A 23,703-nucleotide genomic window follows, 5' to 3' on the forward strand; every position below is an offset into this window, starting at 1 on the left:
GCCCCACCTGCCCCCATTGCAGCCCCACTGTGGACCTCAGCCCTCGGACGGAGCCGGGGAGGATAAGAGTGGGGGTCGGTGGTGGGCAGCCTCAAGCACAGCCCAGCTGCTCCTTGGGTCCCCGCTCACTGCAGAGCTGCCCTACAAGCGCCGGCGCTCAGGATGCTGGATGAGTGGACAAATTCCCTCAGTCTGTGGGGACGCTCACTCAGCCTTCTCTCTTTCGTTCTCCCTGCTTGTCGTCCTTCTGTCTGTGGACATTGCCCAGCTGTGAGAACTGCTCCAACCCTGAGGGGTCTCCAAGGAAGCCAGTGGGTGGTGGAGTTCCCTGTACAGTAGGGAGATGAGCCCTAGATGACACAGTGACTCGTGGCGGTGGCACAGCCCTGGGACAGGCCCCTTGGGAGCGAGCTGATTGCCTGGGTTGCAAAGTACTTGCAGAACATAGGATGCACTAAGTAAGGCTGAGTTCCGCTTCTGATGTCTTCAGTGGTGTACACAATGTGCATTGGTTTAGCTCAGTGCTAAGGGGGTTTCATGGAAGAGGCGGCCTTTCAGCTGAGCCTGAAGGGATAGAGCAGGTTTAGGGGTGCAGGTGTGGGACAGGAGTGAGGGGAAGGCATTTTAGGTGAGGGTGTCTGAGCAAAGGCTTGATGATACAGAAGTGCCTGTGACAGACCTAGAAGGCTGACACGGAAGAGTAAAGGCAGCCGGGGCGGGAGGGAGGCGGAGGCTGGCTTCAGATCTCAAAGGGCCCTGAGTGTTACCTTAAGTCGTTTTTACAGTGAAGCCCTATCTTGCACAGGGGTTAGGGCCTAGAGAGAGCCTAAGACAGGAAAATCATCCAGAGTCCAAATGACCCATGAATAATGAGCTCACGCTTCTTTAATGCCCACCTGTGCTAAGCTGTCCCCGTTGCTTTCCCCAGGTCTCATCCAGACCTCATCCCAACCCTGTGATCTAATCACCACTCAGGCTATGACAGTGATGGCGAACCTTTTGAGCTCGGCGTGTCAGCATTTTGAAAAACCCTAACTTAACTCTGGTGCCGTGTCACATATAGGAATTTTTTTATATTTGCAACCATAGTAAAACAAAGACTTAGATTTTTGATATTTATTTTATATATTTAAATGCCATTTAACAAAGAAAAATCAACCAAAAAAATGAGTTCGCCTGTCACCTCTGACACGCGTGTCATAGGTTCGCCATCACTGGGCTATGAGGTGGCTGCTGCATTATCCTCACTTTCAGAGGAGGAAACTGAGGCACAGAAAGGCTGAGCAACTTCCCCAAGGGAGGGATTTGAACCCAGGCTCTCAGTGTAACTGACAGCATGGGGCGACGCAGAGCCGTGTAGGGAAGTGTGTACCCTCAAGCACTAGCGTCACCCTCAGCATTGAAGCAACATTGCAGGAAGTTAGATGGGGGCTGAGCAGCCTCTGCTGAACTTGATCTGGGCTGCAGGGGGGCCCCTGGCAGTTTCTGAGCAGGGAATGACATGAGCAGGTGGGCTTAGGAAGATCCCCGCTGGACACAGGATGGATGCGAGACCAGAAGGGAAACCAGGAAAAAGGTACCTTCCATGTGCCAGGCCTACGTTGGTGTGGCTTTGTTCTGAGAGGGGCCAGTGGGAGGAGACGTGCCAGGAAGGCGGGGCTGTGAGGGGGGTGGGCAGCTGATTTCTTGGGGGCATACTGTTTGAAACCTGGTCATGATGTAATAGAAATAAGGAAATCTGGGCCTTTTGGGGTGCATATGGGGATTCTGATGAGTCCCTGAGGGACACGCCTGGAGAAGCACAGAATAAGGGGGCTGGAAGTACAGGCATAGCCAAACTCTTAAGTGGAGATTCTGCAGAAGTCCTGCTGGCCCAGAGAGGCCCTGTCTGGCTCAGCCCCCACCCTAAATCTGGGGTCCCTGACTGACAGCCCCGATGCATCCTTCACCCCTCCCTCCAGCACAAACTCAGCTGCCTGACTGCCCTCCGTGCCCAGGGAAACTCTCAGAAAAGGTGGTCAGGGAGGGCTTCTCGGGGAAACGGCATTTAACTGAGACCAGAATAAAGAGAAGGAGCAGGGCATGGAACCATCGGGGCAAAGGACAACCCAGGCAAAACTACCAGCAAGTACAGGGCCTACTGGGACACCTGTCAGAGCTCAATAATTAGTCCTCTCCTCCTGTCACCTTCTCATCCTCTGTGGGAAGCACACAGGGCAAAATAACTTTTCGTGAGTGAATAAACCTAAAGCCCCTACATAGGCATGGACCAGCCAGCACTCAGTGCATGGAGTTACCGTCGTTGCTGTCACCCTTATCATCCACCAGGGCCAAGTAACCACAGTTGGTGGGAGGCCTAGTGCTTCTGTGCCAGTGGTTCTCAAACAAGCTGGTGTCAGCGTTGGAGGCCTTGTTCACACACAGCTGCCTGGGCCCCACCCAGAGCTTCTGGTTCTGTAGGTGGGGGTGGGGCCGGAGAGTGTGCATTTCTAATAAATTCTGGAGTGACGCTGATGCTGTGGGTCTAGGGGCCCCACTTTGAGAACCACTGAGGTGGACTAGCCCTTGCTCCTTGAGGCTGCCTGGGAGAGATGCAGGATCTCAGGCCCCACCCCAGACCTGCGGCATCACAGTCCCCACCCTAGAAGGATCCCAAGGTGATGGTTACTGGGAAGTTTGGGAAATATGGGCTAAATGACCTCCAGTCTCCTTCTAACCCCGAGATTTCATGAAGAAAGACATTTGTGAAAAAAGACATTCTGGGCGGATCGAGGTCCCTTGGCCACAGATTCCTCCCACAGCCCTGGGAGCCTTGCTTCTTGGCCAGGCCATGGAGCCCAAAGTGCCTGCCAGCCCGAGTCTGTCTTTCTATGACTCGGTTGACAGGAGCTCCATGACCCTCTCCGTGTCCCCCTTCTGGGCCCTGTCATCAGGCCCACCTCTTGGCAGGGACTGAGCAGGGGTCAGAGTTCTGCATTTCTAAGAAACAACTCGAGCTTGGCCCGGCCCTCCTGACTTCCGGCAGAATGCTGTGTTTATTTGCGGATTTTTCTTTACTTTCCCTGGTCCTACCCACCAGTTACTTTTCATCAGGCATTCGTTAGAATTAACACGATAACCTTTCATGAAGGGCCCATGTGTTGAATCAAAAGCTTCTTTATTAGTACAGTGTGCCCTCTTAATGAGAGGTTTGGGGAGATGCAGTATGGCCATCTTGCAATAATAATTATAATTATGAGGATAATTATGCCTTGTGTTTATGACAGAACTTTCCCCAAGCATCTCTGTATCTACTGCAGCTCAGGTATCAGCATCTGGGAGCACTGGGGGAAGGTGTGCTTGAGTCCAGCTGCTGTCCAGATGTTGGTGTTACCCCAGACCGCTCATGCTACCCCAAGTAGCATGAAATTCTTCCAGCCCCAGAGTCATCTTGTCTGAGGACTCTCTGAGCAAGGTGGAGGCTCCAGGAAATTGGTGGAGAAGGCAGGGCTCCAAGGTCAAGTCCAGGAGGGATGAAAGTCCTCTGGGCCTTGGCTCATACCCTGCCCACACCTGGGTTGCCTTCCCTCTCTCCTTTCTGGCCCTAGTTCACTCAGCAGCGTCCAGCCTGAATCCAGGTGACCAAGTGTCCTGAGTTTTCTGGGACTGAGGAGGTGTCCCCCGGGATGCAGGACTGTCAGTGCTAAAATTGGGAACATCCTGGGTAAACTGGGACAAATTGGTCACCCTCCTGGAATCTTTGCATTCAGGTCCTTAGTGCTCCACCATCTCACCAAAATGACCTTGGACAATTGACCTATCAACAGGGGCCTCATTTTTCTTCCTGTGAAGGTAACTCATGGTTCTTATGGGAATTTAATGAGTTTATGTATGAAAAGTGTCTAGTACTGTGCCTGGCACATAGTGAATCCTCAGTGACGTTGGCTATAGTTGTTTTATTGGGTTGAGTGAGACCTTTGAGATGACCTGGCCTCCATCTGGTTCAGGAATCCGCTCTGTGGTGACCCTCCCTGATGACACCCCACAGTGCAGCACTCACGTCCTCACACGGGAGCCTTTTCTTTGTGACTGGTGACCTACTCCCTGTCCCGTCAGCTCTGAGGGCCCATAGAGGATGGGGCCCTCTTCTTGAAGACATCTCACGGCTCCTTGAGGGTGACTCACCTGTCTCCAGCCTGGGTCTTCTCTTCCCTGGGCACATCCTGACTGTATCCCCTGGAAGCAGTGTTATCTGCCCCTGTAGGCCCCAGGGCTCAGCATTGAACTTAGCTCCACTCAGGGGGCTTTTCTGGACTGTAAACAGGTATTGTGGGTGTAGATGGTACCCATCCTCTGAATTAGACCTGGAGAGAAATGTCCTGAGAGCAGAAGGTGACTGGCTCATAAAGAAGCTGAGGGGCCTCTTTCCCTGAAATCACAGGCCCTGAACTGGAAAGGCTCGTGGGAGTCTGAAGCCAAGGCTCCGGTACCCCACTGAAGGGCTCAGCATGAACTCCCCTTTCTCTGGCCCAGCCTAGAGACAGGCACTGGGGATGTTCTTCACTCAAGGGGCCGGATAGCAGGATGGTTAGGGCCCCTGGCTTCCTGATCAGCCTAATCTGCCTTCACGTCTTACTCCCTTCTCTTTAGCTGTGTGGCCTTGACCCAGTCACTTAGTTGCACTTTCCTCGTGTGTTCAGAGGGGAGAATTTTCACAGCCTAGCACATATGAAATAGTAACTCTTACTATTTGTGGTTATTACTACTCCAACCCCCCAGGGAATGGACTTGAAGCAGTTTTCTTCTAGCGCACAGGTGGGACAATGACTGGGCAAGGCTGGGATTTGTTCCAGCGGGTCTGGACACTTGGCTGTCCATGTTCTTGTCCCAGGGATCATGGAGAACCATTCCCAAGAGCCTCTCAGCAGGGTTCGAGTCCACGTGCTGTGTTAGTGGCTGGTGCTGTGGCCTGTAAGGCCAGGGTATGTTTGCAGGAATCTCTGGGGGCCTTTGCCATCAGTGGAAGCCAGACTGTTCTGAGTAGGAACTTTGTGGTGCACCCCTCCCCCCACATGTACACCGGCCTCTGGTAGGCAGTTCTGAGGTTAAAGAATGGAGGAAACAGATGGGGTCCCCAGTAACAAAAGAGAATCATAGAGAAGTCACAGGACACAGTGTGGAACAGTGCCTGGCACAGAGTAGGGTCTTGGTTCCTCCTTCGCAATCTGCTGCTTGCCTTATTATTATTTTTAAAGCATCCAAGTATTATTGTTGTTTGTTTGGTTTTTGCATCCAGGTGTCTAACTGTATTTTATACAGTTAGGTTTGTTGATCTGTCCCTTTGTGATTCTTTTATAGCTCCTAGATATAGAAAGTATTCCTCGCATAAGAGGTTGTATAAATGTTAAATTCTGTTTTGTTTTGTATTTTTTGCTTTGATTTAAAAAATATTTAGAGTGTAATTTGATGTAGAGTTTATTTTGATTTTTAGGTTATTGAGAGTCTCTCTTTTTTTGTTTTCCCAAAATTGTTAATTGGTTGGCTATTCTAACATCAGTTATTAATCCTTTCCTGATCTTTTTGTGAGGCCTCCTTTAGCATTTATTAAATTATGACATATTACTTATGGACCACATGGGCTATATATTTTATTTCTATGATCTATTTTCCCTGTGGCTCTCTTTTGAAATAATGGTAGCCGTGCAATATTGGTTACCACCCATCTTTTTTTCTTATAGAGTCATGCTTGCTCATTCCTCCAGTTGAAATTTAAAACCATTTCATAAGTTAAAAAACCAAAAAACATTTTGGGATTTGAATAGGAATTACATTAAGCAATCTATAAATCCGTTGCTTTAAAAATCAACATGATTTTAATATTTTGACTTGTTATCAATGAATGTGTTATAGCTTCACATACAAATCAATTTTTAAAAACATTTTTGTGTGAACTGTTCTACTTTTCTTAATATTATTCAGATCCATTTTTTCATTATTGCTATCACTGTATATTTTATATTACTGTTGCTGTTCAGAATAGGATCCTCAAAAACTCCATTTTTATTGCTGGCATATAGAATGTCATTGAGTTTTGCATGTTTATTTGGGTCAGCCACTTTGCTGAAGTCTGTTTCGTTTGCGTGGTCAGATGACTTTGGGTGTTTGAGGTTACACAGTCGTTGCAAATACACATCATAATAATGTCTTGTCTGTTTCCAATTTTATGTTTTCTGTTTCTTTGGACAGAACTCCTAAGTCCATGTTAAGGGATGCAGGTGGTGGGAGGCATCCTTTGTGGCTCTTTGTTTTAAAGGGACAGCTTCTGATGTTTCCCTTGGTGTTGCTCCTAGCTTGTAGATCTGTCGCTTCCACCCAGTGGACTGATATGATTGACAGCCACCACAGCCGTCCCTTGGAGCCATTTGTGCTCTGGCACCAGGCACTAGGGACTCGTTGTTTGGAAGGGTTTGTTCTTTCTAGAATCCCCAGCCTACCCCAAACTTTGAGCCCGCAGAGCTGGTCCAGTCCCAGCCCTGATCTCTACTGAAAGCCTGGCTTCCTGGGACTGGGTCCCCGCTGCAGACTTCGCATCCTCTTCCGCCATCCTCGCCTGCTGATACAGGCGCTGGTGGTTCTGGCAGCAGGGCTGCGCTCACTCAGCACAGCCTGGACCAGAGGAGGCAGTAAGACACCTCTTCACAGGATGCCCTACAGGACCCCTGTGGCCCTCAGTCATCTGGACTTTTGTCTTTACCCCACGTGCCCCCTTTCTTTCCTCACCAACTCAGGAAGGTCCCCAATACCCTGCCCTGCTCCAGGCCTGCTAGACCTCTGCTGGCACCGTGCTCTGTGGTCTTTCCAGTCCAGTGGGAAAGCAGAAAGAAAAAGGGGTCAATACAATACAATACAATACAATACAGGATGAAGAGGTTTCATTCACACAATATGAGGCTGGAGCATCTAACTGCAGTGAGAGAAGGCTTCTTGAAGGAGGTGACACTTGAGCTGGTCTTGGAGCAAGAGTAGAAATTCTACGAGGCAGGTGAGGGAGAAGGGCTTCTCTTCTGACTGTTTCTATAGGCTTTGCATTATTGTTGCTGTTCACAGTAGGATCTTTATAAACTTTCTTTTCTTGCTGGTAGATAGGAATATTATTGATTTCTGTATATTTAATTTGGAAAAATCTTCAAAGGCTTAGAGGCCTGGGGGAAGCCTGGCCTCTTTGGGAAAAAGACAAGAGTTTGCTGAGAGGGAGATGGGGCAGTGTTTTCTGAGTTGGTGAGTGAGTGCTCCTGGGGTTCAGGGGTTCAGGGGTTAGGAGGGGATCACCAGTAATGGGGGCACTTAGGGAAGAAGAGAACATCTGTAGCATTACCTCAGCATTCCTGCCTGGCACTTTGTTAGTACATTTAGTACTTTGTATTACATTTACTTTTCCTGACAGCCTTGCTAAGTGGATAATGATACCCCCATTGTACAGATGAAGAAACTGAGGCCCAGGGAACTTACATGACTTAGATGAACCTCATCTCTCAGCCTTCATACTTTCAGTGTCTCCCTGTTGTCATATATATAAAACAGTTTTATTGACATATAATTCATATACCCTACAATTCAGCCATTTAAAGTATACAATTTAGCAGTTTTAGTATATTCATAGATTTGTGCAGCTATCACCACAATCAAATTTTAGAACATTTGCTTACCCTCACCAAGAAACCTTCACCACTTCATCTCCATCTCACAGTCCTTCAATGACCCCCAGCCTTATGGAACCACTCATCTACTTTCTGCCTCTATATACTTGGCTATTCTGGACATTTCATATAAATGGTCTCATACACTATATGGTCCATTGTGACTGGCTTATTTCACTGAGCATAATGTTTTCAAGGTCCTTCGATATTGTAGCATGTATTGGTACTTCCTTTCTTTTTATTGCTAAACTTACTCCTTTTTATGGAGATTCCGCATTTTGCTTATCCATTCAGCAGTTGATGGACATCCGGGTTGCTTCCATGTTTTGGCTGTTATGAATAATGCTGCTATGAGCATCCATGTGTAATGTGTTTTTGTGTGGACACCTTGTTCCAGTTCTCCCGGGTGTACACTGCGAGTGGAATTGCTGGCCGTATGGTAATTCTTGAGGAACGGCCAGCAAGCCTGCACACAGCTTCCTTGCTGCCTCTTGTACAAGGCTTTCTTTCCGTCAGCGTGACAGGACTGGGAAGGTCAACGTCTATGTGAATTGCCCGTTTTCAAAGAAGTAGACTGTTACCAAGGACTCATAAGACTGCAGCTTCACTGCTGAGTCTTTGACGGTTCCTTAGGGACTTGTCGACTTGGCAGGGCCTCCAGGGCATTGCCGTGAATGCTGGTCGCCGCTGCGCTGGCAGAACCCTGCCTTCCACATTCTGGCTAGTAGGACGTGGTAATGGAGAGGGACAAGTGTGATTACAGGTGATGAAGGCTCCCAGAAGAGAGAGAGTAGGGTTTCAAGCCTGGCACAGGAGGGACAGGCGGGAGAGCAAGGAGGCTGGGAGGGTGGACCGGGTCGGGTCCACATGGTTTGGGGCAAGTCCTCGGGCAGCTCTGGCTGCTGACTCTGGTCTGTCTTTGTTTTTTGGCTGCAGATCTGGCCGAGTGCAAGCTGGTTTCTTTCCCCATCGGCATCTACAAGGTCCTGCGGAATGTCACCGACCAGATCCACCTCATCACGCTGGCCAACAACGAACTCAAGTCCCTCACCAGCAAGTTCATGACCACATTCTGTCAGCTTCAAGGTAGGCCCTGGTCAGCTCAGCTTAGCTCAGGGGGGCATGGCCAGCCCTCGTCCTCAAGCTCTGACACTCTTGGGAGGGGAACTAGGGCCAGCCCCGCCAGCTGCACCTGGGAAGTCTCTGCCAGGGGGAGGCTTTGAGGATGGACCTGTGTCCTTCCTGAAGCGTAGAAACCTCTGTCGCGTCTGCCTCGCTGGCTGTGAATCAGATTGGCTAATGGTCTAGGTGTGGGTCCTGGAGTGACCCTCTTATTCTGAGCAGACCAGCGGGGTCTTTGGGGTCTTGAGGCCCAGCAGTATCTCTTGGTGACTTGAACAAGCCCCCTTCTGCTCCCCCAATCCGGCATTGTTCTCCTGTGCTGCTCTCTTAGTTCAGGAGTGACAGATTCCAGAATGTTGGTGTTTCCTCTGCTGGGCACACACAGAGCACGTGGACAGGGGGGCTTGGCAGCTAGATGGGCAGGAGGCCAGGAGGTGGGTATTATCGATTCTTTTGAAGTGGCTCCTCCGGATGGACAGCAGCATGCAGGTGTCGCCGCAGTGCTTGTCCCCTTCTCCACAGAGCAGCCCCTCCATCCTCTGCAAGAGTCCAGGGCCACTCAGCCGGCCTGGGATGGAGCTGCGACCTGGGCATGTGGCATGTGCTTTCAAAGTGGTGGAGCAGGAGTGTTGGGGAGAGCACAAGAGGCATGACCTTCCTGCCTTCTAGAATTCTCTATCTGCTAGGAGCATGGAAAGGGTCTAAGAGCCTGTGTAGAGAAACACGTATGTAAAATGGAAACGGGGGAACAGAGCAACTCGAGCGAGCCTGTCTCCTACAGCTGATCTTAGGCTTCTTAGGGAAACCACAGGAGGGAGCACAGGCCGGCCTGGAAAGACCCCCGTGAGGTGCAGACACGAGGGCAAGAACGTGGGCTTGGTCTGTGCAGTCATTTCTGAGTGAAGCTCACAGGGCTCATATTTTTACATAAAATAAAAGCGATCAAACACTAGATTTAGCCTGAGGGCCACTGGTTGGGAGAATCTCCCATAAATATTAGAGCTGTTTCCGTCCCCTCATTTCAGGGATAGAGAATGAAGGTCAGGGAGAGCAGGGACGTGCCCGCCCGGGGTCTCAGAGCAGTACACCCTGGTTGCCCACCTCGCAGGCCAGAGCTCACGGGTCCTCCAGAGCTGTATCCAGCCCGCTGGAATGGGGTGTTTGCTTTCCAGAGGGGGAGGGAATGATGGACCGTGGATGGTGGGGGTGGGTGGGGCCCCTGGAAGGGCAGTCAGGCAGGCGGGCTTCCTTTGGGTGAGAGGAGTTCATTTGTACATTTTCCTTCATTCACTCTGCCCTGCGCTCCTGCTGCGTCCAGGCCTGTGGGAGGCTCAGAACAAAGGCCACTAAGCTGGTCTCCCACTGAAGGAGCCCAGGGTCACGGAACAGACGCGCCAACACCGAGTGCTGTGACACTAGTGTGGACAAAACACGGGGCTGCTGGGCCGAGGAACAAATCTTCCTGAGAGTGGCAAGTGCAGCGGGGTGGGTGTGGAAGCGAGGCTCTCAGAGGATCTGACATTCGGCAGCGCCTTGTGGGATGAGTGAGCAGGCCCTCTCAGGGGGACCACGACGGGTGTCAGAGAAATGTGCTAGAGCCCCGTGCATTCGTGCCTGGGCCCTGGAAATACAGTCATGACAATACCCTCTGGGTCAGAAGTCTGTTGAAGGGTACAGTTTGAACTCCCTCCTGTGCTGGCTGCGGCTCCTGATGCCCCCACACGCCTTGGATTACAAAGGGATGGCCGTGTGCCCAGCAGGAAGGGGCTGGAGCTGAGGACCAACCTGGCTCCCACGGAGGTAGCGCTGAGTCCCAGCCTTTGTCGTAGCTTCTCTTTCAAATAAGAAAACCTTCACATCTTCTGTGCGAAGAGGAAGCTTGAATAAGGTTTTCTGGGCTCCTCACAGCCTGCCAGTGTCCTGACGAAGGAGGGGGCTGCTTTTGTGTTGGGGAGAGAGCCATCTGTGAACTCCCTGCCTGCCAAGTTGTCTCCTGTGGGCAGCCTGGGAACCGTCTTCTGCTAGGCTCATGGCCCCTCAGTGCAAAGCCTTATTATTTATTTATTTGTTTATATGCGTTTATTAGTCTGCTTGTTTATTTATCTGTGTATCTGGTTGTTTGTTTATTTGTTTATTTATTTATCCTCGCCCATTGATTTTTTTTGAGAGAGAGAGAGTAGAAGGGGGTGAGGGAGAGAGAGAGAGAGAGAGAGAGAAACACCAATGTAAAAGAGGCACATTGATTGGTTGCCTACTGCATGTGCCCTGACTGGGGTTTGAAGATCGAATCTGCTACCCAGGTATGTGCCCTTGACCAGGAATCAAACTGGTGACTCTGGTGCACAAACCGATGCTCTATCCACTGAGCAACACCAGCCAGGGCAGAGCAAGGTCATCTTTAAATGATTCCATCCCCTTTATGTCCTTCACCCGTTTTATAACAAGAAAAAGCAAGAAAGACCTGGGAAGGACAGTGGCAGAAATGGAATCAGTCCAAAGGGCAAGTGACTCCCAGTGTCCAGCTGTGGCTCTTTTGTTCCCTCTTTTTCTGTGTCCCCATCTCCCCACTTCCTCTCCATGCAAATCATTCAGCTCTTCTTTTTTAAAATGTAATTGTTTTTAGGTTGATTTTTACAGAGAGTGAAGGAGGGAGTGGGGAGAGAGAGAGACATCGATGTGAGAGAGAAACATCCACTGGTTGCCCCCTGCACACGGCCCGACCGACCGGGAATCACACCCACAACCTGGGAATGTGCTCTGACCGGGAATTGAAGCTGCCACCTTCTGGTGTCCAGGATGCTGCTGCAACCAACTGAGCCGAGCCGGCCAGGGCTCATTCAGCTCTTCTTACTGCGTGTGTGTGAGACACCCCTGCAGAGTGAACGAAGACCACCCAAATGAGAACTGCAGGGGCTGCTCATTCAGAGCTGCTCTAGCAAGTGAGTCAGCCTCTGCTTGCCTTGGGTAGAGACTCAAAGGCAGGCAGAGGGGTGGGAAAGCTTTACAGTGGAGGAAGGGAAGGCTTCAGGTGTGCCCTGATTGGAGGCCTTTGGCCTGGGGACCCTGGACGCAGGCCTGCTGGCCGTGGGGCATCCTGTGCGATTGGTTAGGGTGTGTATTTGGCTTTCTCTGCTTGGTGCTAAGTTGGAAGTAGGGACAAAAGTTAAGGAAACTGTCAGCAATCGAGTCCTGGCCATTGGGTCTATTTGTTATAGAGGGTATTGCTTGGTTTCCAGGATTATTGATAGCGATAGCAGTCTGACTTCCCATGAGTCTGACTTAGGGCAGACAGCTTCCTGAGCTGTCACTGTTGAGATGGGTTGGTTTCCTGGGCAGGTTGTGGGTCAGAGTTCTATTCTTATAGTTGGTCTGGCCATTGCCTGTGTGTATTCAGTCTCTCACAGCCTGTCTTTCAGTGAACTTCAGCAGTTCCTTGTGAGCGCCTGCTCTGCGCCCGGCGTGGGCACGAACAGGTGAGGAAGAGCAGGAGAGCCCAAGTTCACAGGGTGCATGCTGAGGGCTTTACATATGTTATCTCATCCAACCCTCATAGCGCCCGGTATTTGAGAAGGCTAAGAAAACAGAGACCTAGGTTCGCTTGCTCAGACCCAGCCCTGGATCCCGCCCCAGACTGGGACGCAGCTTCACCATGGAGGAGGCAGACAGAATCCTCATCCATTCCCTGCGCCAGTTCCTCCGGAAGTGCAGACCCTGCGAGCCTTCACCACTGAGCTAGTTGTCGAAGCCGTTGTCTGTTGCCTGCGTGTGATCAATCCTGCTGTGGGCTCCGGCCTCAGCCCCCTGCTGCCTCTCGCCATGTCTGCCCGTTTCCACCTGGCCATGAGCCTGGCTCAGGCCTGCATGGACCTGGGCTATCCTTTGGAGCTTGGCTATCAGAACTTCCTCTACCCCAGTGAGCCTGACCTCCGGGACCTGCTTCTCTTCTTGGCTGAGCGTCTACCTGCCGATGCCTCTGAGGATGCAGACCAGCCTGCAGGTGACTCAGCAATCCTCCAGGCCATCGGGAACCACATTCGAGACCAGTTGGCCCTGCCCTGGGTTCCACCCCTTCTTCGCACTCCTAAGCTGCAGCACCTCCAGGGCTCGGCCCCCCAGAATCCTTTCCATGCCAGGACGCTGGTCGTGCCTGAATTGAGTTCCACAGGAGAGCCCCGGGAGTTCCAGGCAAGTTCCCTGCTACTACCAGCCCCCACGCAGGTGCCTCAGCCTGCTGGGAGGGTGGCCTCGCTCCTCGAATGCCATGCCATCCAGCTCTGCCAGCACACAGCCCGGGACCACCCTGGGGACAAGGCCTGGGTCCACCAGGCATCCTGCCTCCCCGCACAGGATAGGCGGGCTCAGCTGCAGCGGCTGCAGAAGCACCTGACTGAGCATCTGCGTCAGACCTGGGGCCAGCTGGGGGGCCCCCCACAAACCCAGGACTTGGGAGAGCTGCTGCAGGCCTGGGGTGCTGGGACCACGGCTGGTGCTCCCAAGGGCTCCCGCTTCATACATTCAGAGAAGTTCGCCTTCCATCTGGAGCCCGAGGCCCAGGTAGCCCAGGTGTCAGCTGTGCCAGCCACCTCCCAGTGGCCTGAACCAGACACGTGGGCAGCTCAAGAGCAGGAGCTGGAGGCTCTCCGGGAGCTGCTAAATGGAGTGAACCTTATCATTGAAGAGGTTGCAGCCAACAGGAAGACGCTGGGAATCGGCCTTGTGCAGATGGAGACCCGGTGTCGGCAGACGGAGCTCAGCACAACGGAGAGGGAGCAGGCCCTGCACCTGAAGCGCCGGGCGGTGCAGCTGCTGCCAGACGGGGCTGCCAACCTTGCCAAGCTACAGCTCGTGGTAGAGAGTAGTGCCCAGCGGGTCGTCCACTTGGCGGGCCAGTGGGAAAAGCACCGGGCCCCGCTCCTTGCTGAGTACCACCACCTCCGAAAGCTCCAGGTTTGCAGAGAGCTGGAATCTTCTCGGCGGCTGGCAGAGATCCAGGAGCGGCACCGGAGCGTTCGGGCCGCTGCTGAAGAGGCCCGCAGGAAGGAGGGGATCTATAAGCGGCTGGTGTCCGAGTTGGAGACCCTGCCCAGAGACGTGTCCCGGCCGGCCTGTACCCAGCGCATCCTGGAGATTGTGGGTAACATCCGGAAGCAGAAGGAAGAGATCACTAAGATCTTGTCTGACACAAGGCAGCTTCAGAAGGAAATCGACTCCCTGTCTGGGAAGCTGGACCGGACATTTGCGGTGACTGATGAGCTGGTGTTCACGGATGCCAAGAAGGATGGTGCTGTGCGGAAGGCCTACAAGTACCTAGCTGCCTTGCATGAGCACTGCAGCCAGCTCCTCCAGACCATCGAGGACCTGGGCACCCTCCTGCGGGAGGTCCGAGACCTGGAGGAGCAGATCGAGACTGAGATGGGCAAGAAGACCCTCAGCAACCTGGAGAAGATCCAAGAGGACTTCCGGGCCCTTCGCCAGGAGAACGCTGGCCTCCAGGGGCAGGTCCATGAGACCTGAGGGGCCCCCGCAGAGGTCTCCCCCACCCCCAGCCTCAGCAGGGATTTGGAGTGTTGGAGGTGATGGCCAAGCACTTGCCCTCGCTGTTCCCTGTGCTTGCTGTCCAGTCCCTCCTGCTGGGGTGGCTCCTGTCCACCTGACCCCAATCCTTACCTGGGGTGAGCGGCCAGAGGCTGGGAGCTTGGCTGAAGTTTACTGGGGACAGTACTGGGGGTTGGGGCCTTGGATCCCCAAAAAATGAAGGACGCTGTCAAAAAGAAAGAAAACTGAGACCTCGACCTGGTCCTTGAGGAGCTCCTGGTCTCAGAGGCGTCGGGTGTGTAAGCAGACAGCACCTTATTGGGTGAGGGGTGGCGCAGCCGACGGTTGCTCAGTCCCATGTTCTTCCCCCACTTCCTGCTTTGCTCCCACCCACTGCATTACTTTTCTCTAGCTGCTGGCACTTAGCAGATGGAAGGGGAGAGAAGGGGTACAGTCCCGGGAAAGCGTGGCGGACAGTGAAGCTTTGCCGCAGGCAGTTGGGCTCTGACGTCTTGATTTTAGTCTGGGACCAGGCAGATCTGCTCTGATGGGTTCCCTCAGCACGGCCCACCACTGAGATAGCAGGTCTAGGAGAGTCCATCTCACTGAGTTATCCACGGGGCAGCTCCCAGTTGCCGACGACCAAGAGTCCCTACCTGATGCCGAGGCGGTGATCGGCTGTGACCTTCTGCATCGGTTTTTGCTGTCGGCCCACAAGGGCATCTGGGGTTACCTGGCTGCCCTCAGTGGGGAAAAGGCCACGCTGTTTGTGACCCCTGCATGTGTGCTTGCAGACAGTGGTTCAGCCCTCCCCAGCAGAGAATTAAAGGAACCCAGGTGCCATGGCCTTCAGCATCCTTTGCATAGAATCCCAGAGATAGGACTACCAGGGCCAGTGGGCGAGAGCATTTTAAGAGAGCATGGTGTACACCATGAAGTCATCCAGCACTGACCTGACCCTGAGCCCGGGGCCCACCAGGTGAAGAGCAACCTTGTCTGTGATCAGGCTGAACCAGGCCCCACAAGATGAGAGGCTGGGTCGTTTGGTGTGTAAAGCACAGACACCGAGTTCAAGTCCAGTTCTGGAGTGTGACGTCTCCCACATCCCCTGTAGATCCGTGCTCCATGCTGATCTTGGCTCTCTGACCCTCAGCTGCAGTTAGGTGCAGCCTTTGGGGAGCCCCAGCAGGAGAGCAGAGGGAGAGTGGAGAGAAAGGTCAGTGAATTTATTCTCCTGGCCACCTCCCTGTGAGGTCCACCTCGGGCTAGCTGTGCCCCTTGTCCGGAGGTCACTTTTCTCAAGGCAGCTTCAACATGACTCTCTCTCTCTGGGTGGTGACAGCTCCCTGCTCGTAACCCCGGGTGACTGCATGATCCCTTGAAATTCCACTGCAGCCTCTCACAGCGTTGGAAATACTTTTTGTTGCAAATAAACTCTCCTTGAGTTAATTTGAGTATGCCAGCTCTTTCCAGTGGGGGCCCTGACTGGTGCTCTCTGCAACTCATTAGCTCGGTAATCACAGGCAGGTTAACTGCTCTGTGCCTCAGTTTCCCCCTCGGTACAATGGAATAATACTGGTAATAGTCTTTACCCAGAGAGCCCTTGTGAAGATTGAATACGTTAACCCATGCCCAGCCCTGAGAGTGGCTGCATCCCCAGCACTGTCCAGCGCAGTACCTGGCATAGAGTCATGGGCGTTACCCACTGAGCAGGTGAATCAATGACTTCCAACCATGTGGTCAGCAGAATAATGGCCCTCCCAAAGATATCCACATCCTAGTCCTTGGAACCTTTGACTGTTTCCTTTCATGGTAAGAGAGACTTTGCGGATGTGATTTAGTTAAGGACCTTGAGACCAGGTGATACCCTGGGTTGAGTGAGTGGGTCCAGTGTCATCACAGGGTCCTTATAAGGAGGCAGGAGGGCCAGAGTCAGAGAAGCTGATGTCACAGCCGCAACAGCGACTGGATGATGTGGTTCCAAACCTCCAGAGGCTGGAGAAGTCAAGGAACAGATTCTTCGCTAGACCCTGCAAAAGGGTCTGCTGATACTGTCTCCTTTTATAGATGAGGAAACCGAGGCAGAGAGCGCGTAAGTAACTTGCCCGAAGTCACACAGCGAAAAAGAAGGGGTTGGGGCTGCGGGCCCAGATCCACAGAGCTCCTTTATAACTACTAATAGGATTAAAGGGTATGCACTCTTTTGCAACTTGCTTTTTTTTGTTTGTTAATCCTCACCTGAGGATATTTTTCCATTGATTTTTAGAGAGAGTGGAAGGGATGGGGAGAGACAGAGAGAGAAAAACATCAATGTGAGAGAGACACATAGATTGGTTGCCTTCCGCACGTGCCCCAACCATTACCGGGGATCGAGCCTGCAACCGAGGTACGTGCTCTTGAGCAGAATCAAACCCAGAACCCTTCAGTCCGAGGGCTGATGCTCTAGCCCCAGAGCCAGACCAGCTCGGTCACAACTTGCCTTTTTTATTTAGCAGTATGTTTTAGAAATTGGTCCCTGTTGGGACGGTGACAACTGCCTTATTCTTTTCATGGGGGCAGAATGGTCAGCACCATTTTAGTTTGTTGCAGACACGGAACAGTTTTCTCACCCCTTCCCTCTGTCCACCTGAGGAGAGGGTGTGGCTTTTGGAAACTCCACTCCTGTCTCCTTGCCCCTGTGCCCAGCTGTCTTTGTGCGGAGCATGAGCCGTTTGAAGGACACTTTTTGCACCCCAGCTGACCCTGCCCTGCAGGGGGCCCTTGTGGGCAGGAACACGACTGCTTATCGATGTGGGTGTGGCACCCAAGGCACTGACTGATCCTCGGTGGATGGGTACTTTTGGAGTTGGCGCATTCCCTTGCCTGCCTGGCTCCATAGTTACGGCCGGCCAGCCTCATCAGTTCCTTAATGGAATCAGTAGGCCTCCTTTCTCGCTGGGGTCAGTCTAAGGCTTCTGAGTCAGCCTTGGCAGTTGTCCAAGATAAGGAGGATGCGGAAGTAATACGAAGAACTTGGGGAAGGAAGGTCCATTTAACAGACACCCGAAACCACAGTTTAATAGATAGTAAATAAGGGAATATCGTGAGGGGCTGCTCTCAGGGTGGGGACAGTGCTGGGAGAGGATGGAGTAGGTCTCCTCCCAGAGACCCTGTCCATCCGGGAGCCCAGGCTGGTTGGCTCTGAACCCTGGTGTAAGCGAGCGGGAAGAAACATCTGGAGGCCCCCCATGCCACCCCCTGGGACCAGAGCACCTCAGCCCTCTCTCCCAGAGAGAAGGTAGCAAGACCCTAGGCATTGTTGAGACCCCAACAATGAAAAGGAATGTGTTGTGCCCCCAGGGGTGTGAAGCAAAGCTGGATGTGGCTGCAACCATGTTTAGTTGGCAGCTCAGCACATCAGCCGAGCAGGTAGCTGGGCTATTGGCCACATTTTTGTTCCTTCTCTGAAGTGGGAACAACAGAGAAAACCTCAGGTACCTAGGCTGAGGTGACATAAAGTCCCAGGAGCTGGTGAAGACTGGGACTTTGACAGGGATGGGGGCATCTGTCCCAGGGAACCTACCTTTTTGCCTTTCCCTGGTGAGGGGGCCTGCAAGCAGTTCCACGGTTTGGTTTCCCCTCAAAACCTACCAGGTTTGTCATGAACAAGTTTGCACTCATAAGTGTTTGACAACTTAAAAGAAATGGACCAACCGGTTCCTTAAAAACCACAAACTACCAAAACTCAAGCAAGATAGAATATCCAATCTGAAAAACCCTATAACCATCAAATAAACTGAATTCATAACTACAATGACCCTAAAAAAAGAAATAAAAAAAGAAAGAAATCGCTCGGCGCAGATTTTACAGGAGAAGTCTAGCAAACTCGCCAACAAGAATTAACATCCGTTTTACATAGTCTCTTCCATAAAATGGAAGAGAAGGGCACACTCTCTAATAAAGCCAGTATTACTTTTATTTCAAATCCAGATGTGAACGAGACAAAAATAAATTACAAAGAAAACTACAGACCACTATCTCACATTAATTAAGACACAAAAAATTCTCAGCAAAATATTAGCAATCAAACCCAGCAGTGTATGAAAAGAATTATATGCCATGACCAAGTGGTAATTAACACTTTTTTCAGATGGGCAAGGCTGGCTCAACATTTGAAAATCAGCCATTTATCTATCATATATATTGACAGAGAAAAAGCATTTGACAAACTCCAACACCCATTTATGATTTAAAAAAAAAAAAAAACTCGACAAACTAGGAACACAGGAGAAATAACTCAATTTGGTAAAGAACATCTATAAAAATCCCACAGCTAACATCAGACTTGATGATGAATTGCTTTACCTGTAAAATTGAGGACAGCAAAGATGTCTGCCCTCATTTTGAAAGTTCTAACCACTGCAATAAGGTAAGAAAAAAATTAAGGCTATAGATGGGAAATGAAGAAATAAAACTCTCTATTTGTGATATAATTGTCTACATAGAAAACCCCAAGGAATCTACAAAACAACCCTCCTAGCTCAGCAAGTTCCTGGAATATAAGATCAACATAAAATCTTAGACGAGGTCATGCACACTCATCCTCAAAATGGTTTCTCCCTGAGATAAATCCATGACCTTCCCAGGGTCGCTGAGGCCTTGCATAACGTGGTTCCAGCCTCATTTCCACCACTTTCCCCCTCTCTCTCCTCTGTGTTAGTTAATGATGGACTCTGAAAGCAAACACTGCAGGGGAAGGGGACGGAAATGATGGGAGAGGATCCTACTTTAGATAGGGTGACATTCAAGCAAAGACACAAATGAAGTGACGTAGCAGAGCATCCTAGAAAGAGGGAACTCCAGGTGCCAAGACCCAAGGCAGCAGCGTGCTCGGCGTGTTGGAGGAAACGCTGTCTGGCAAAGGCAAGTTGGGGAAGCACTGACTAGATGTTCTCCAGCATCCCTTCCAACACTGACCTTGGACCTGTGGCCTGCACAGGGGTGTTTTCTGGTTTGAGGCGTGGCTGTCTAAGGACCTGGCTGCTGGAGGGGTTCGGGGTTCGTGTGCCTCTGCTGATGAGCCTTGTGTTCAGGATGTCCTGGAAATGGGAACGAGAGGCAGCCAGGTCCCCTCAAACAGGCAGGTCTGTTTTCCTCTTGTCATCACTTATCAAATATTTGCTGAGTGTAGGGAACAAAGATGAATCAGATACAGCCCCCATCGGATCAGAGACCGCATGGCGGAGCAGGTGCCTGCAGTGGGGCTGGCACTCAGGTGGGTGGGTCCAGAGGGCCCTCAGGCAGGGCTCTGTTCCAACTGCGGAACCTGGAACTGGCTATTGGGACCTTGGAGCCCTTTATCTCCCACAACCCCGGCTGCATTGTGGAGGATGCAGAGGGACAAGTGGGCTGGCTACATAACTGGTTGGCCCCGTGCAAAATGAAAATGTAGGACCCTGTTCACAGGCAGGAGGAAAGTACTGTTAAAGGAACATGAAAAGCCTTTTCCTTGCCTCTGTGGCCGCTCTCTTAGTGTGTCATGGTGATTTTCATTTGCTATTTAATGCCCTTCCAAGTCAGGAAAATATTGAAACTTTAAATTATTAGTATGAGTTTTACCATTCTCTGTATATTGTACGCCAGTTTTAAATGCAAATGTCAGAGCATTTGACCCATATATGGGGTCATAGAATTATGCCGTTTGGATTTCGTGGCTTGTTTCCAGAGGGTCCTCAACTGGCCAGAGGAAGCTCCAGCCAGACTCAGGAAGGTCGGAAGGAGGAAGACAGGAAGTGCGGCCGCTCACAAGTGCCTAGGTACCCCCCGACTCCTCACGATGAAGGGCACACGTGCACATACCCTCGAGCCTAACAGTTCCCACACATGCGAGACCACCCCACTTCACCCTGGCCAGGCGTAGGACCTGGCGAGGTCCAGCCAGGTATCCCAAGGATCTGTAACCCCTGCCTCAGGATATGCTCAGTACCTGAGGCCGGGGTGAGCGAGAGGTTTCCTCCTGCCAAGACTCAGCCTCCAGCTGCCGCCTAGCAGACACGTTGGTGCTGCCCGTCCCGGGGGCAAGGAGTACCAGGGGACAGCTGCCACCGTGCTCTACCCCAAGACACCATGGGCACGTGTGCCGGCTGACCCTCCCTGTGCCCAGGCCCCTTCCAGGGAGAGAGGGCTGCAACCGTTGCAGGATAGGGGTGAAGAGGGGGGGCCCAGCATGTCCTGGGTGCCTGGGGAGCTGGTGGGAGTCAGGACCCGGTGTATGAGCTGATACTCCAGGACTTCGCTCTACTTATAAAACACAGACTCAAGGATAAAATTATTAAGACTTTGTTAGTCCACTTCTCTTTCCCTGCCGCCACGGAGTTGCGCGGAGGCGGAGGCTTGGGTGCGTTCAAGATTCGGCTCCACCCATAACCCACCGCCATGGCCGAGGAAGGCATTGCTGCTGGAGGTGTAATGGACGTTAATACTGCTTTGCAAGAGGTGCTGAAGACCGCCCTCATCCACGATGGCCTCGCGCGCGGAATTCGCGAAGCTGCCAAAGCCTTAGACAAGTACGTGTCTTGGTCTCAATAACTGTGGGTTGGAACTGGAACAAAACTGCAGCCGAGGGAAGAAAGCGTGGAGTTCACGGTGTTAGCACAAAAGTTCTGAATGGCATCCGTTCCACAGGAAACCTAGGAAAAGGCGCCAAGCCCACCTTTGTGTACTTGCATCCAACTGTGATGAGCCTATGTACGTCAAGTTGGTGGAGGCTCTTTGTGCTGAACACCAAATCAACCTAATTAAGGTTGACGACAACAAGAAACTAGGGGAATGGGTAGGCCTCTGTAAAATCGACAGAGAGGGGAAACCCCGGAAAGTGGTTGGTTGCAGTTGCGTGGTGGTTAAGGACTATGGCAAAGAGTCTCAGGCAAAGGATGTCATCGAGGAATACTTCAAATGCAAGAAATGAACAAATAAACTTGGCTTTTGTTAAAAAAAAAAAAAAAAAGACTTCGTTAGTCCACGCAGACCCAGGGAAAAGCCCTGAGACTGGAAATCTACCTTCGTAAGCGAAAGGCAGGGAAAGAACAAAGAAGGAGGCTGGCCACTCCAGTCTGGTAATTAACAGAGTTTATTAAGGGAAACTCATATATGAGGCATGTCTTAGGCGGCTGCGAGACTGAATGGATCCTAAAGAATTCTGGGGAGTAAAGCGGGGGAACAGTCACAGGTACTAGTTCATGGATGCTGCCAGGTACGGGGAATTGCTGCACATGTTTGGCCAGGTCAGGACAGCAACCTGTTCCAGGAACCAGCACGTAACAGGAGGCAAGGGACAGATGCTGATGTATGTCAGAGTGAACGTCAGTTATGACGAGACAGTCCCCAGGGGGGTTGCAGAAAGCAACTGCTGTTGTGGCCCGGGTCCCGCTTGCAGGGAGTGGTCACGTCTTGGAACAGCCTCTCGCCACAGACTTTCATGACGGCAGCGCAGAACATTCAGCCACAGGTGCCGGGCCCTTGTGAACCTGGGGCCCTGTGTGACTGTGCTGGTCACAGGCCCATGAAGCCAGCCTCGGGGAGAAGAGCTGAGGTCATTCTTCAGGTCACTTGGCATTTCTGAGCCTCAGTTTCCTTTATGCCAGACAAGGTGGGAAGGCTCACCTGTCATTTAACAAAGGAGAGACTATAAAGCAGCGGTTCTCAACCTGTGGGTCGCAACCCCTTTGGGGGTTGAATGACCCTTTCACAGGGGTCGCCTAAGACCATCGGAAAACACATATATAATTACATATTGTTTTTGTGATTAATCACTATGCTTTAATTATGTTTAGTTTGTAACAATGAAATTGGGGGTCACCACAACATGAAGAAGTGTATTAAAGGGTTGCGGCATTAGGAAGGTTGAGAACCACTGCAGTATAAGGTCACTTGGGGACGGAGCCTGGGAAACCAGCAGAACTCCAGGCCCCTGTGGGTACTCTCATGGCAGTTCTGCTGCTCTGTCTCTCCCATTCTCCTGCTGTCCACTGGCTTCCTCTGCTTCCTTAGGTTCCTTCCTGGTGTTTACTGAGCACCTACTGTGTGCCAGACATTGTGCAAAGCACTTTGCATACACGCAGTCTTCACAGCAGCCCTATGCTATGAGGATAACAATAGCACGTATGAATGCGTACTCTGTACTGGGCACCGAGCCAAGTGCTTTTCCCATGTTAACAGATGTAACCCTCCAACAACCCTATGAGACAGGTACTGCTAGTCCCTTTCTACAGGTGAGGAGACAGACCTAATGCGGTTAGATAACGGAGTGAACAAGTTGTAGATGGCACAGTTGGGTGTGAACTCAGGCCGTGGGGGCCCCAGGTGCAGCACACTTAGGCCCTGCATTATGCCACCTTGCTGCCTTCCTGGCCTGGGCAGCTGGCAGCGTCTCTAGGCTGCTTTCCTTCTCACCCTCCCTTCTCTTCCTCCCCCACATGGCAGAGCTCCGCCTGGAAGGGAACTTCCTGCACCGCCTCCCCAACGAGGTCAGTGCCCTGCAGCACCTCAAGGCCATCGACCTGTCTCGGAACCAGTTTCACGACTTTCCTGAGCAGCTCACCACCCTGCCGGCACTGGAGACCATCAATCTGGAGGAGAACGAGATTGTGGGTGAGTGGACACCCCCCTCCCCCCCGCATCAGCACCACCTTCCTCCAACTCCCTTTCCTGAGTGAAGCTCACAGGGCTCAAGGGGCACCAGGCATGGGGCTGTGGAGTCACATTTTCAGAGACCGGAGGGCAGCGCTGGGCTTTCTGGCCTGAGATGGCTGAGCACAGGGCACTGGACCCGCGAAGGGAACCATTCTGAGGCCTTGCCACCTGCCGGGGGCTGGGTTGGGCACTTGCTTTCACCTGAGAGGTAGAAGGCCTCAGCATTCCCCACGGAGAGGCCTGCATAGCTGGGCCACCCTTGGGCCACAAGCTGTCCCGCTGGCATCTCTGCCAGCCGAGGCTGCCTCTAAGACCCTTACACATTTTCTCCTCCCCGAGTCCCTGGCTCGCCCTTCCTGGTCTCCACAGTGCGCTCTTCACCATTAGTACTCGGGGGCCACTGGGAAACAGGATTGGAACGCCCTCTCTGCCTTCCCCCAGTCGCCAATGCTGCCTGTCCCTGTCTCTGTCCAGAGTGCTGGAGAGCAGCCCCCATGCTCTGCATCTCAGAGCTCAGCCTTGCTAGGACCTATTCAGGGTATAAGAGGCACTTCGGAACACAGACACGGGTCTGGACATGGACATGGATGTAGGCTTTGGGGAAGTGTTCCTTCGTTCACCAGCTGCCATTTTTTATTGAGCAGCTTGTTCTGTGCCAGGCACTGTGCTGGAGACAGATGGACAAAGTGTCCTCCCGTTC

The 23,703-nt window shown here is 52.0% G+C and overlaps 2 protein-coding genes and 1 pseudogene across 14 annotated transcripts in view; all 3 read left to right on the plus strand.

Moving 5' to 3' along the window:
- Positions 1-23,703, plus strand: part of LRRC20 (leucine rich repeat containing 20) — a 53,208-nt gene that overhangs the window by 25,677 nt on the left and 3,828 nt on the right. For 12 of the 13 annotated variants that reach the window (XM_023763593.1, XM_014465402.2, XM_023763589.1 and 9 more), the window contains 2 exons: positions 8,613-8,762; positions 22,794-22,961. In XM_023763593.1, coding sequence (XP_023619361.1) covers positions 8,613-8,762; positions 22,794-22,961 — 318 coding nt within the window. Of the gene's footprint in view, positions 1-8,612; positions 8,763-16,385; positions 16,426-22,793; positions 22,962-23,703 lie in introns of those variants that run through there. The other variant, XM_023763597.1, reaches the window with a different exon arrangement.
- Positions 8,628-15,782, plus strand: LOC102436914 (annotated as a pseudogene).
- On the plus strand, positions 20,651-21,318 carry LOC102436601 (40S ribosomal protein S12). The gene is made up of 2 exons (XM_006099953.3): positions 20,651-20,878; positions 21,012-21,318. The coding sequence occupies exons 1-2, from the start codon at positions 20,748-20,750 to the stop codon at positions 21,277-21,279; spliced, it is 399 nt and encodes a 132-aa protein (XP_006100015.1). The 5' UTR covers positions 20,651-20,747; the 3' UTR covers positions 21,280-21,318.

The sequence above is a fragment of the Myotis lucifugus genome, unplaced genomic scaffold, assembly GCF_000147115.1.
Source record: "Myotis lucifugus unplaced genomic scaffold, Myoluc2.0 scaffold_292, whole genome shotgun sequence".
Classification (NCBI taxonomy): Eukaryota; Metazoa; Chordata; class Mammalia; order Chiroptera; family Vespertilionidae; genus Myotis; species Myotis lucifugus.

Bases quoted from the DNA above. Each gene is read 5' to 3' on its own strand.
- LOC102436601 (XM_006099953.3), top strand. From the start codon at position 20,748: ATGGCCGAGGAAGGCATTGCTGCTGGAGGTGTAATGGACGTTAATACT. The intron at 20,879-21,011 runs GTACGTGTCTTG...ACCTAGGAAAAG, and splicing joins GCTGCCAAAGCCTTAGACAA to GCGCCAAGCCCACCTTTGTG.